Consider the following 12994-nt stretch of genomic DNA (forward strand, 5'->3'; position numbering starts at 1 on the left):
TAGCCGAGGGGCTTCCCCGAATGCCTCCTGTCCCCATTCCCGCTGTGGGGGTCCGGGGCAATGCTGAGCCCAGCGCTCCGCTCAGAGCCGCCACCGGGGGACGACGCCAAAGCCAGCTGCCTCTTATTTAGCTATTTTTAGTGCGTTGTGTTTCCATGTCAACCTCTTCCTGACTCCAGACATTACATCTGCCTTTTCCACTTGCGTATTTGCCGGAACCCTTATTTTGGAAGCCCACGAAGGCCTCCCGTAAGAGGTGAAGCACAGATCGCCTGTGAAAGAAATGTCGAGCCCCCTGCTCTGCAGGGTCAAAGTGGGTTTATGACTCGTCGCCGTCCGCCGTGATGCTGATGCGGACCTCAGTGGGGCTGTGCCTTGTTGGACTGGAGGTGCGGGAGCCCAGGGAGGGGAGAGGCTTCGTCACAGGGCGGTGCCTCGGGGGCCCACCTCTGGGGTTTAGAGATTAAGGAGCCTCAGGCCCAGGGAGGCTGGTGTCCCTACCTGAAGAGGGGCCCACAGGGACACTTCAGCAGGGCTGCTCTGAGCACTTGTCTTTCCAGCCTGGAGAGGCCCTGTCCCGCAGTGGCACCCTCCTTCTGTTGCCTGGCTCTCGTGAGCAGGCGAGGCAGGGCAGAGAACTCACGGCACCCCGGGCCTTCAGGCTCACGGCATCCCAGCTAGGCTGGTCTTGTTCTTAATTCCATTCTATAGATTAAGAAATTGAAGCCCCATTTTAAAAAGATAAAAATGAAACTTAAAAGGTAAGAGATGAACAAACAGGTTTAGAAAGAGGCCACGTGGGAAGCCAAGACCCCAACAGGTCACTCTGATCTGACCCTCTTTCCTCAGAAGTAAAAACAGTGGTGGCTTTAATTATTGCTCTTGCGTCCAAGCGACGCAGACTGTGCCCTCCATGTGGTCCGTGGGTCCTCTTGTCTCATCTTCCCAGCAAGCCTACAGGTGAGGCACTGTTACTGGCCCCATTATACAGAGGAGAAAATCGAGTCAGTGAGTGGGTAAGTGATTTTTCTAAGGTCTCTGCTGGTGGAGCGGAAGAGCTGGTGTCCTTCCCAGGCTGGTGAGCTCTGGTGCCCGTGGGCTTTTGCAAGAATTGGAATCATAACCAAGGGCCCGGGGCTCCCCCTCCCCTGGACAGTTTAGCACAACTTTTCTCAAAGGCATCCTTCTGCCCTTAGCCATGAGGAAGTTCCCTTGCTCTTTTCCTGCCTGCCCGGGGCCTTGGGAGACACCCTGCCCTCATGCCTATGGACCTTTCTGTGTACCTAATTGCGTCCCCCCATCATCCTTCCCATTCCTACTTTACAGAGGGGGCGGTCCCTTCGCTCCCAAGCAGCAGGTGCAGGGTAGAATCCAGGCTCTCAGCTCCTCTGGCTGGGGCTCTGTCCACCCCCTGAGCCGTCCCTCCTCCCCCCAGGGAGAGCGCTCTGTTACAGCAGGAAGCAAACACATGCAGAGGGAATGATGGAGAGGGAAACCACCACATCTGGGTGAAGGTTTGCCGAGGGGCAGGACCGTCGCACACAGGCGTCTCCGAGAGTCACCCCGTCAAGTCCTTCCCGTGCCCGAAGAGAAACAGGAGCTTAGCATCAGAGGCACCCGGCAGAGCCCATCTCACCCAAGTGTTCAAGTTCATATCCGCAGTCATAGGACAAACCAATAGGAGCCACCTCCTGAGAGAAGCCCTGAGAAGGACACAGTGTCACTTCTGGGCTGAATTGTGCCCCCCCATTCGTACCCGGAAGCCCGAACCCCCAGCACCCCAGAATGTGGCTGTATCTGGAGGCAGGGCCTTTAAGGGGTGATCAAGTTACAATGAGCCTACGAGGATGGGCTCTACTCCAAGCTGATCAGTGTCCTGACAAGAAGAGAAACTATGGACCCACAGAGCCACGAGGGAGGTGTGCGTACGGACCACGTGAGGACACAGGGAGAAGGTGGCCATCTCAAGCCAAGGAGAGCGGCCATAGAAGAGACCAAACCGGCTGACCCCTTGACCTTGGACTTCCAGCCTCCAGAGCCGTGAGAACATCAGTTTCTATTGCTGAAGCCCCCTGTGGGCTATGCCATTTTGGTTAAGCGGCCCTAGCAAATGAACGCACCTGCCCAAAGGGCATGACCTGGTTTTAATAAAGAAGAAACACCAGGTAAACCCGCCTGAGGGCCATTCTGTCAAGTGACTGGCCTCCACTCCTCAAAACATCAAGGGCAAGAGGAAGGAAGACTGAGAGAGAGAGATGGCCCCAGGCGGAGGAGCTGCGGAAGCCTGATCTTGGTCTCACACCGGATTCTGGTCTAGGAAAAAAACACTTTTCTCCTTCGCTGTAAAAGTCATGATTATGGCCATTGGTAAATTAAATGAGGTTTGTAAATTGGGCATCTGTGTTATACCAACGCTGATTTCCTGGTTTTGATCCTTTTACTTGTATTTTAGGAAGTTCACACTGGAGTATTCAGGGGGAAAAGGAGAGCTATCTGCGAACAGCTCTCAAACGTTATGGGAGAAAGTGTGGTTGTGGGCGTCTGTGTGCATACGAGAGCGAAAGAGCGAAAACACATGTAAAAAGACACTTAGAAAACAAAATTCAATTGAGTAAATTTTAAACATCTACTGGCTTTATGCAACCATTCATGAATCCGCAGCATCAGGTCTAGGGGATAGAAAGGCGCTCGGAGGAGCGATCCAGAAAGACTTTTATAGGCAGAAGGGAGCGGGAACAAGGGAACAAGGAACTGATACTAGCAAAAATGGGGGTTGGTTCATTGTAAGGTCATTTTCCTTTAGGGGATGGCAGGGGTCTGTTGGTCAGATTACTAGCTAAGGCTAATAAGCCCGTTCCTTTTTTTTTTTTTTTGGCTGGTTTAAGATTCCGTTCCTGGGAGAGCCAAAACTGTAATTAAGTCTTGGCTTACTGATGTGGGGCTTAGTGTAAGTGACGCTATTTTGGGGCCTGTTGTCTTGTTTTTCACAACAGTTAATATTTGAGGGATCTGGCTGAAGGGTATATGGAAATTCTTTTCAGTAAGTCTGAAATTATTTCAAAAGAGAAAGTTTAAAGCCTTCCCTTTCTTTTAGGAAAAACCCACCTCACGCGCCTTTCCCCCTCCAAGGACCCCAGTCAGCCTGAAATCCACCGTTTGCAGCCCTAGGCCCTTATCACCCCAAATTCCATCTGCCTCAACACAATACCCGCAGCACCTCCACTCCCTGTGCCCCTCATGCTTCTGCCACCCCTCCCGGCCCCAAGTGCTAAAGCATTACCACGTGGAACTTGCCCCCCACCATTCTTCACTGTCCATCTTTCTGTCCATGGTGCAAGGTAAGCCTTCTCCCCAGTTCATAAGCAGGAAAGTGAATCCCAGAAAGTGATGTGTCCTGGCCGCAGCGAGGGGCCGGGTTGGAGCCAGACCCTTGCCAACCAAGCCACAGGCCACCCAGCTGCTGCTGCTTACTCACACTCAGTGGTCACTGGCAGAGCCGGACTCTGCTGGGCCCCTGGGAGCGGTGCCCCCCCCAAATGAGGACAGCGGTGACAAGGCCTTGGGTGAGGCCTTGGGGCTGCCTGGCCCACGGGAAGCGCTGCCATCTATGAGCCAGCCTTCTTGTGGTGGTGAATTGACTTTATTTCTTAGAACCCGTCCAGATTTAGCACAGAGGTCCCATGCGTCCCGCACCCAGTGTCCCGCAGGGGGACCCACTCACATTCGGGCAGGACGTGGATTACAGTTAATGAACCGCTGTTGATCCACTGTTACAAACCTAATTCCGATTCCTTTGTTTTTACCTACGGTCCCTGTTCTGCTCCAGGATTCCATCTGGGAGGCCACAGTACATTTCTTGTCCGTTCTTGTGATTTTTCACTAGTAACAGCCATGGCCCCATTAGTCGTCCTGATTGTCAGGAGGGCCCGGTGAGGGGCTACTGGCCTGTCGCCCCCATCCGTCTGCCCGCTCTCAGGGGGCCTGCCCAGCTGCCCTGAAAGCCCTGTTAGTAACCTAACCAGGGGCCCGCTGCCCACCTCCACGGCCCCTGCAGCTTCTCGTGGCCCAGAAGCCCCTATACCTGCAGGAGGCCCTAGAGAGCCGCCTGCGCAGGGAGCAGATGATGAGGGACTTGGAACCAGCCCTTCCGCCCACCTGCAGCCTCCCTTGTACCAGAAGCTTCCCTCCTCCCCACCTCCCAGCCAGCCTCAAGCCCCAGCTGTAAGGCAGGAAGTCAGGGTGGGGGGCAGCTTTCGGGGCAGCCCGTCAGGGCCCCTGACTGGGAGGACGCCTTCCCTGGCCTTCAGGGCTGGAATTTCACCAGAGCCCCCAGCGGCCAGGCAGGGCTCCTCCAGGTGGGCGCCCTTTGGCCCTCAACGTTCCCACTTGCCACCTCCCCCATATAAGTCCTGGGCCTCACGTGGGGGTTGCTGTGGTTGCCGTGGTGTGTCTGATGGCAGGAGCCTCAGCCAGGGTCTGGGGTTGCTGCGTGGCGCTGCTGCTGCTGCTGGCTGCTCTGGGGCTGGGGCAGCGGCCACACCCCGAGCCTGGTCTCGCAGGCCTGTGGCACCGCTATGACTGTGGGGTCAAGGGCATGCAGCTACAGGTGTTCCCCCGGCCAGGCCAGATGATCCGCTTCAAGGTGGTAGGTGAGTGTGGCTGAACCGTGGTCCCCACTTCCTGGGCTGTAGTTGGGGTCTGGGACCCTTCCCCTGCAGCAGGAACAAGAAGAGGAGAGGCCTCTCGGCCCCCACTCCCTCCCACGCTGGGGAGGGGGAGGGAGGAAGGGGAGTTGCTCAGCCTCAGCTTCCCAGGTCGCCCAGGGAAGTGTGCACCGGCCATCATGCTAAGCTGTGGGTCTTGAGTGGGGGGGGGGGCGGGCTCTGCATCAGTGACTGCTCTCAGCTGACGCCCAGGCTACTGGCCCCCAGAGCGCTCTGACTGGCAGGGTCCTGCTGGGCCTGGCTGGGTGCGGAGGAAAGAGAGGTGGGTTTCAAAGGAGGATTTGAATCCGCAGCTTCTAAGCTCTGTGTTCTTGAACAACAGACCTGACCTCTCTGAACCCATTTCCTTATCTGTAAGATGGGAAAGCTGACCCCCACTTTGCCACGTGCACTGAGCAGGAGTTCAGGGGGCATGCCTGCACCCAGAGAACGCCCTGGTGCGCGGGGCTGACAAGGGGGGGTGCACACCTAGCCCGTGTCCCCCGATGACTGCCGCAGCCAGTTAACCCGGCAGACCGGCTTCGAAATCCCAGGTTGCAATCATTCCGCCGCTCACCATGTGCACCTGGGAAAGCTCCCACTCCGAGCCTCAGCAGCCCATCTGCGGAACACGGAGAGCCGAGCTTACAAGAATGGGCGGACGACATCCAGCCCCGTGCCTGAGACCCTACTGACCTTTGCTCCCCATATCTTCATTCCTGCTTGCTGTTGTGTGCTGTTAACCGGGAGCCGTGGCTGGAAAGATCGAAGACCAGTTAAAGCCACTCCCTTACAGATGGGGAAAAGAGACCAGAGGGGAAGGGGCTTGCCCGAGAACACAGAGCACGCTGGTAGCAAAGCCAGCTGCGGTCTCCTGCTCCCGAGTGCGGTTTTCTCAGCAGATGCCAACAGTTTCTGGCTTCACCCCTGAACATTTTTTTTTAAGATTTTATTTATTTGACACAGAGAACACAAGCAGGGGGAGGAGGCAGGCAGAGAGAGAAGCAGACTCCCAGCTGAGTAGAGAGCCCGATGCAGGACTCAATCCCAGGACCCTGGGATCATGACCTGAGCCAAAGGCAGAAGCTTAACCAATGAGCCACCCAGGTGCTCCTCACCTTGAGATCTTTCTGACGCTTCCCTTCCATCTTTCCCTCCCCTGCCCCAGATGAATTTGGGAACCAATTTGAGGTAAACAACTGCTCTGCTTGCTACCACTGGGTCACCACCAAGCCCCTGGGACCTGCTGTCTTCTCTGCTGGTTACAAAGGCTGCCACGTGCTGGAGAAGGTAGGGACCGCTCATGCTCTGGGGGGCAAGCCCCACAGCTGGGAGCCAGCTGGACCTCGCACAGCCTCAGGCTGGAGGGGGAGCTCACCATCCATCGATCCATCGATTCATCACTGGGCTTGTCACACTTGCCTTTGTGCTGGCGGGTGGTAGGTGAGGGGACTGTCTCGGGACCAGCCCACAAATCTAGCTCCCTGCTTGACCCCCCTCCTCTGCCTGGGATGCTGGGCGCCCCGCTCCCCTGTCTCCCTCTCATCTGCAGGATGGGCGCTCCCACCTGAGGGTGTTCATTGAAGTTGTGCTGCCCGACGGTCGAGTTGATGCAACACGAGACGTCACTCTGATCTGTCCTAAACCTGGCCACACCTGGACTCCGGACACCCACCTGGCTCCACACACGGGCTTCTCCCTTCCCACCCCGCAGGCCCGGCCCCTCCACCCCACCCCAGAGCGCGGCCTTGTCCACGCAACCCCTACTTTGCTGTCCCTCAGACCTGGACCCACCACCCATCCCACCCAGGCTCCACCCCAGTGGGGCACCCTGGAACACTGGGGGGGTTCTGAGCCACCTTACCCAGGTATGTAGGACTTCTGTGTCTGGGCCTTCTGGAGCAGCGAGTGGCCTGATGGCCCTTGACTAGGCTCCGGAAGCCAACTCCCTCCACTGCCCTGGAAGTCTGCTGCCCGGCGTGGCCCTTTCTCATGCCTTCCCCACTCTGTCCATCCCCAGGTGCACATCTGCCTCGGGAGCGGTGCCAGGTGCCCTCCGGGCCCATCCCCTGTGGAGTGAGAAGAGGTTCGAAGGAGGCCTGCCAGCGGGCTGGCTGCTGCTATGACAACAGCAGAGAGGTCCCTTGTTACTATGGCAACACAGGTACAGCTCTGCACACCTGAATCCTGAAGTGCTAGGAGGGCTTCTTCCCCTGCCCCCCCCCACCCCCATGCTGCATCCCACCCTGTTCCTAGGAGAGCCTGAGCCCCAGAATGGCTGCAGAAGGGACCTTAAGATGGGGTGCCCATACATCCCAGCTTGCTGATAACCGTCGTCCCAGGGAACTAGTAATAGTGCTCAAGATTTTATTTATTTGAGGGACAGCACGAGAAGGGGGGAGGGGGAGAAGCAGACTCCCTGCTGAGCAGGGAGCCCAATGTGGGGCTCCATCCCAGGACCCTGAGATCATGACCTGAGCTGAAGGCAGACATTAAACCGACTTGAGCCACCCAGGTGCCCCTTAATAGGTCTATCTTTACATGCCCCCCTACCTTTTGATCGAGAACATCCCAGTTTATTTTTTCGTAGTAATCTTTACACTCAATGTGGGACTCGAACACACGACCCCAAGATCAAGAGTCCCATGTTTTTCCGACTGAGCCAGCCCAGCACCCTGGAACAGCCCAGCTTAGAGATAAATTCAGTGGTGCTCCTATTCTCTAGTTCCCATGCAGGAGAAAATCTGGGTCCGTCCAGGGGTTACTCAAGCTAACACTGGCACAAAGAGAATCCAGGTCTCCTGAGTCCCAGGGCCACACTTAAATACTGTCACCCAGCCCCCCCAACCATGTCCATGCTGCATGGACACTAACCTCAGGGGCCTGACTGGCCTCTTTAATCCACCTTTGTCCCAGCAACTGTCCAGTGCTTCAGAAATGGCCACTTTGTCCTGGTGGTGTCCCGGGAAATAGCCTTGGCGCACGGGATCACACTGGCCAGCATCCACTTGGCCTATGCCCCTACCAGCTGCTCCCCGACCCAGGAGACCAGGTCCTTCGTGGTGTTCCGCTTCCCTTTCTCCCACTGTGGGACCACAGTTCAGGTAAGTGCGGGACCGCAGGCAGGCACCCAGGACCGCCCCCTGGGAGGTCCTCACCCAGCTGTCCGCCCCCCCCCCCCACACACACAGGTGGCTGGCGACCAGCTCATCTATGAGAATCAGCTGGTGTCTGACATCGAGGCCCAAACAGGGCCACAGGGCTCCATCACTCGGGACGGCACCTTCCGGTGAGGGGGAGCCTTTCTAGAACAGGCCGGGCTGTGGGCTTGGGTGTGAAGGGAGCACAGGTGAGCTTAGGACAGGCTTTGGAGCCATCGGGGCTCATGTCCAGACTCTGTTACCTGCTGTGTGATCGCAGAGCCTCTGGGCTCTTCCCGGCCCCCCTGCCAGGCAGGGGGGATGGCCCTCAGTCAGCGCTGATGGCAGCATGACGTGGGGTCTGCCCAAACCTGACAGGTAGAGGCCACGGCAGTGCGAGAGCTGGCTGGGGTCCTCAGAGCACAGGCCCTTATCCCTCCAAGAACTAAACTCAGAAACGAAGCCACAAGCATCCCCGCCGAGGCCCCTGGAAAAAGCAGAGGCCGTGAGTGTGGCTGTTGCTGCCTCTTCCTTTCAGAGGTCATGAAGCCACAGATGAGGCAGGAGATACCTGGGGGCGGAAGCTCTCTGAGGGTGTGCTGGAGGCAGGAGCTGAGGGAGGACCTCTGGTGGAGAGGGAACTCTGGGCCCAGGGGCTGCAGTGGCTGAACCGCCCTAGGTGCCTAGGGTGCCAGTGGGGGGGCCCCCGAGGGCACCTGTGCTTGTCTTACCTGCCTTTGAAGGGCAGGGGCCCTCGTACCAGCCTCCGCCTGGTCACCGTGTCAGAGCTGACATGCTTGTATACAAGATCCTGTGCTTGGCACCGACTGGATGCCCAGGTGTCTTCCCCCACCCACCTTACCTGCCAAGAGGGCTGAGCGGGCTGCTCGTGTGGGGGTCCAAACATCTTTTGCTTTAAAATCCTAAGTACCTACAGGCCAGGGGGTGGAGGCTAGTTCCACTGTGCTTTAGGCCCTGGGATTTAGGAGCTGGGGGAGCTAGCCAGAATTCAGCAGGGCTCCAGAGATTCCCAGAGGAAGGGAGCCGGGAGGGGAACCAGCTGGAGCCCCTAGGAGCAAGCGGGCGGCTCCTCAGACAAGACCTTGAGCTCAGGCGGGAATCCCCGATGCCTGTTAGCACCTGGCTTGTGCCAGGTCCGGTCTCCGGCTGCATACGTCTTCCCAGGGCACACGGCCCAGGCTGGAAAGCTCCCTCCCAGAGGTAAAGGGAGAGCCCTTAGGAGCTGGAGGTAAAGGTGGTTGGGGTGGGATGGGGTCAGCTTTCCTTGCAAAACATGGGGTGCCGGGCATGGGTCCCCCACTAAGAGTGTGGTGTCGCTTAGGCTGGCAAGAGATCCCAGTCCCAGTGGCACACCGCCTACCGCTGCGAGGCCCATGACAACACTGGGGGCTGTCTGGGACCTGCTTGAGCTGTCCGGGCCGATGAGGCAGGCGGGGCTCCGGTCCCCCGGCGCGTGCTAGGTGGCGGCCGGCTGCCCTGCTGGACCGCGCCCTGCTCATTGCACCCACGTGGCTGGAGGCTGGCTTGCCACGCGAACTGGCCTCCCTGACGCTGTGTCCCCTCCCCCGCACGCGCTCGCCCCCCGGCCGCAGGCTTCAGGCGCGCTGCGTCTTCAACGCCAGTGACTTCCTGCCGCTCCGCGCGTCCGTCTCCCCACGGCCCTCGCCAGCGCCCGTGACCCAGTCTGGGCCCCTGCGGCTCCAGCTGCGGATTGCCCAGGGTACGGGGTCCCTGGGCCCCCTCTTCCTGCCCGCGCCCCCCCCCCCCGCCTCCCAGCCCNCCACCGAGGCTCACGAGCCCCTCTCCCCGCAGACGAGACTTTCCGCTCCTTCTACGGGCCCGGGGACTACCCCATCGTCAGGCTGCTCCGCGAGCCTGCCGCGGTGGAGGTCCGGCTCCTGCAGAGGGCGGAACCCCGGTCTGGTCCTGCTGCTGCACCAGTGCTGGGCCACTCCCGGTGCCAGCCCCTTCCAGCAGCCTCAGTGGCCTATCCTGTCCGATGGGTGAGTGGCAGAGGGTGCTCCGGAGGCCCCGGGGGCTCCTCCCCCTGACACCCCGTCCCTCTGCGGCCTCCTGGACTTCTTTCCTTCCTAGGTGTCCTTTCGACGGGGACAACTACAGGACCCAGCTGGTGGCCTTGGACGGGGCAGGGCTGTCCTTCCCGTCCCACTACCAGCGCTTTACCGTTGCCGTCTTCGCCCTCCTGGACCCTGGCTCCCGGAGGGCCCTCGGGGGATGGGTAAGAAGCGCCCCACGCCTCTTCCTGCCTGCTTCCCGTCTGTTCCGTGGAAGCCGGTACCCGGAGCCCTCCGGCACCCTGCGAGCTATAGCAGATGTCCCGCTCGGGGCTGCGTGGAGGGTGGCAGTCAGAGGCCACCCACGAAGCCTTCAAGAGGGAGGAAGGAAAGCGTATGGCAGCAACCCTGGATCTGAACCTGTTCACGATGTTCTAGAGTGCCTTTGCTTCTGACTCGGGAAACCGTGTGTTCCATGTAAATCTGCTTTGAAAGTTTATAGCCAAGCAGCTTCTCTGGTGGGTAAATGAATAAACCTTGGGTATATACTTGTGTTTTCTACAGAATACACAAGTGGCCCCAATAGGCCCCAAGCTACCCTATGACTGGTTCTGAACAATCCCTACCTCTCGTATTGCTACACACAGACCTCTCTGTAAGTAGCTGCAAGTTATTACACCAGGCGTGGACAGGCTCCACTGGTTAGCCCTGTGTAGGGTGCCTTAATTCTGTCTCTACCGTGAGCCTCTCCTGGGGCTGTGACCCTCACCTGCTGGACGAAGGCGCATCCACTGGTTGGGCCTCCAGGGGCTGGTGCAGTTCCACCCACTCCTCTTGTTTCTACTCCTCCTGGGAACTGCCCTGGCCTTGTTTCTGGAAGCAGGGGTAACCTGTCCCCCACTTGGCCCCCAGGCCCTGCGGTCTGGTGAAGTGCCCCCTCTTCAGAAGCCAGCAGTCCCGGTGGTGGTGGGGGGGACTCTGTAGTCAGGGGAACACTGGTGAGCAGCTAAGGGCTGGGGCTCGGTCACGTGCAGTGTTGCCAGCCTGCAAGGAACTCCCCTGAGGGCTTGGCCCTGGCGAAGGAGGAAGGCACAGATTCGAATGGGGAAGCCACACCTATGGCTTTGAGCCTTGGCAGGAGAGGCTGCAGGCTTGGTCCTGGTCCACCCGGCCAGACCTCCCTCTGCCTGCCTGGCTGGCAGCAATATGGCCTTGGCCTGGGTCCTGGTCCCTGCATCCCCGCCCTGGTACTTGCTACCGTGGGTCCGCGCCGGCCCGCGCCCTGACCTTCTCTCTTCCCGCCAGGTTTACTTCTTCTGCAGTGCCTCTGCCTGCACCCCTTCGGGGCTGGAGACGTGCTCCACGACGTGCAGCTCTGGGCCTGCGAGTGAGTCTGGGCTGGGACACCATGGGGGCTGGGGGCTTCATTCTCACATCCGCAGGCCTGTTCTGGCTCCTGGGCAACCAGGGGCTGGAGCCCAGGCTGTATGCCCCTCCCTCCCCCGCCCAGGACGGCGAAGAGCCTACGCCCCCCACAGCAACGACGCCGAGCGCCAGAACCTCGTGAGCTCTCCAGGGCCAGTGGGCTTTGAGGGCTCTTACAGGCAGAAGCCTCCACCGGGGACCACAGGTACCAGGGCTGTGCACTGACCCTCGGGCCTTGGCCCCCTGTGCTGCCAGGGGACACTTGGCCACCGTGCAGGCAGGAGACGGGCAGCTTCAGCTCTGCCCAGTGTGATCACAAAGGTCCAGGGGGCGGAGACCGCTTGGAGGGGACACTCAGCCCTGCAAGGCTTCAAACCCCTTCTCTCCGGCAGGCTCCCCCAGGAACACCGACCAGAGGCCTCTGCTCTGGGTGGTCCTTCTGCTGGTGGCTGTGGCCCTGGTCCTCGGGGTCGGTGTTTTCGCGGGCCTTACGCAAGCCAAGCGCAGAAGCTCCAGGAAGACAACAGAGGGTGAAGGGGCTCAATAAACCGCTGTCTCAGGCCTACCGAGCGCGTGTGGAAAGCTATTTGCGGCGACTAGGATGATTTCTTCCTAGAAGGGGGTTCCTTAGCATCCTTCTGTCCTTTCAGAAGTGTGGCCTCTTCTACGGGTAACATGGGCCGCACCCGGGGCAGAGTCCGGTGTCTCCCAAGACTGAATTTGGGAGACTTTGCCCCTCAGCAAGGACAGCTGGCATTCCAGAAACCAGACAAGTGAAGGTCACGCACGGTAAAACCCTGGCCGAGTCTGAGCGGCACCGGTTAGGAAAGGGGAACTGAGAGGGTGGGGCCCCAGCCCCGGACAGGGGGCTTCTGACTGGGCGCCCTCCAGGCACGCTGCTCAGCTGCCCTTGGGGCTCAGGGGAGCCCGGATTTCCTGGGGCCAAAAGAGCTGAGCCCAACTTCAAAGAGCTCTTCAGTCTTGCTCTGAGCTTCCCCCTAAAGGCTGCCTGGCTGCTGCTCTCAGCGCCAGCCTCCCCCTCCCCTGGCCCCCCGGGACTAGGCCCCGCCCAAGTTGGCACAGCGGCCCGTTGGCCCGAGGCTGGCTGTCACAGTGGGCACGGCCACCAGATGGGTCGGTACTGGCACTGCTGCTGCCTCGTTTGCCCGTGTAGGACCTGGACCTTCACCTCGGACTTGGTGCAAAGACCTTTCCAGACTGCCCTGTAGATCTAGGCTGGGAAGGGGTAGCAGTGGGAAGGGGTGGGAGTAGGGTTCAGCCTCTGGTGAAGAGAGAATAATCTGGTGGGGTCAAAATCTGGCCTTTGACTTTTTCTGAAGGGCTTTGGTGGGCATGAGCTGTGAGAGGAAGCTGGGGTGCTCGAGTCAGGCCAGCGGCCTTGACACTGTGCAGGCGCCCCTCCGTTCTGGCCTACTCCCTCTTTTCCGTCTCTACAGAGACTCCCAAGCCCGGCTGCTTCATTACAACCCTGGTTCTGGCTCTTACTACCTGTGTGCTGTTGAGTTACTGAACTTTTCTAGGCCTGTTTCCTCATCTATAAAATGGGGAGAATGCCCATCCCCCCAGGGGTGTTAAATAAACTAACAGATAAGAATCCTTAAAATGATACCCAGCGTTCAGTCAGTGTTGACTGTTACTAGAATTTTTTCCCCTGCCCCAAACTTCATGG

At 59.1% G+C, this 12994-nt stretch overlaps 1 protein-coding gene and 1 long non-coding RNA gene across 2 annotated transcripts; one reads left to right on the forward strand and one right to left on the reverse strand.

Annotated features, from left to right (window-relative positions):
* Nucleotides 1-4221: 4221 nt before the first annotated feature.
* Nucleotides 4222-11865, forward strand: ZP1 (zona pellucida glycoprotein 1). Its single transcript, XM_034645141.1, is given in 13 exon segments — nt 4222-4649; nt 5872-5993; nt 6256-6571; nt 6724-6867; nt 7620-7807; nt 7895-7992; nt 9457-9584; nt 9677-9777; nt 9779-9867; nt 9959-10103; nt 11185-11266; nt 11390-11509; nt 11697-11865. Coding segments are annotated over 13 exon segments (1884 nt in total). The 5' UTR covers nt 4222-4453; the 3' UTR covers nt 11852-11865.
* Nucleotides 4593-6688, reverse strand: LOC117796659. Its single transcript, XR_004621230.1, has 4 exons — nt 6568-6688; nt 5400-5459; nt 5193-5325; nt 4593-4712 (listed from the first exon to the last, which is right to left on the reverse strand). It is a non-coding gene; the product is annotated as an uncharacterized LOC117796659 (long non-coding RNA).
* Nucleotides 11866-12994: the final 1129 nt, after the last annotated feature.

The sequence above is a fragment of the Ailuropoda melanoleuca genome, chromosome 16 (genome assembly GCF_002007445.2).
Source record: "Ailuropoda melanoleuca isolate Jingjing chromosome 16, ASM200744v2, whole genome shotgun sequence".
NCBI classification, from domain to species: domain Eukaryota; kingdom Metazoa; phylum Chordata; class Mammalia; order Carnivora; family Ursidae; genus Ailuropoda; species Ailuropoda melanoleuca.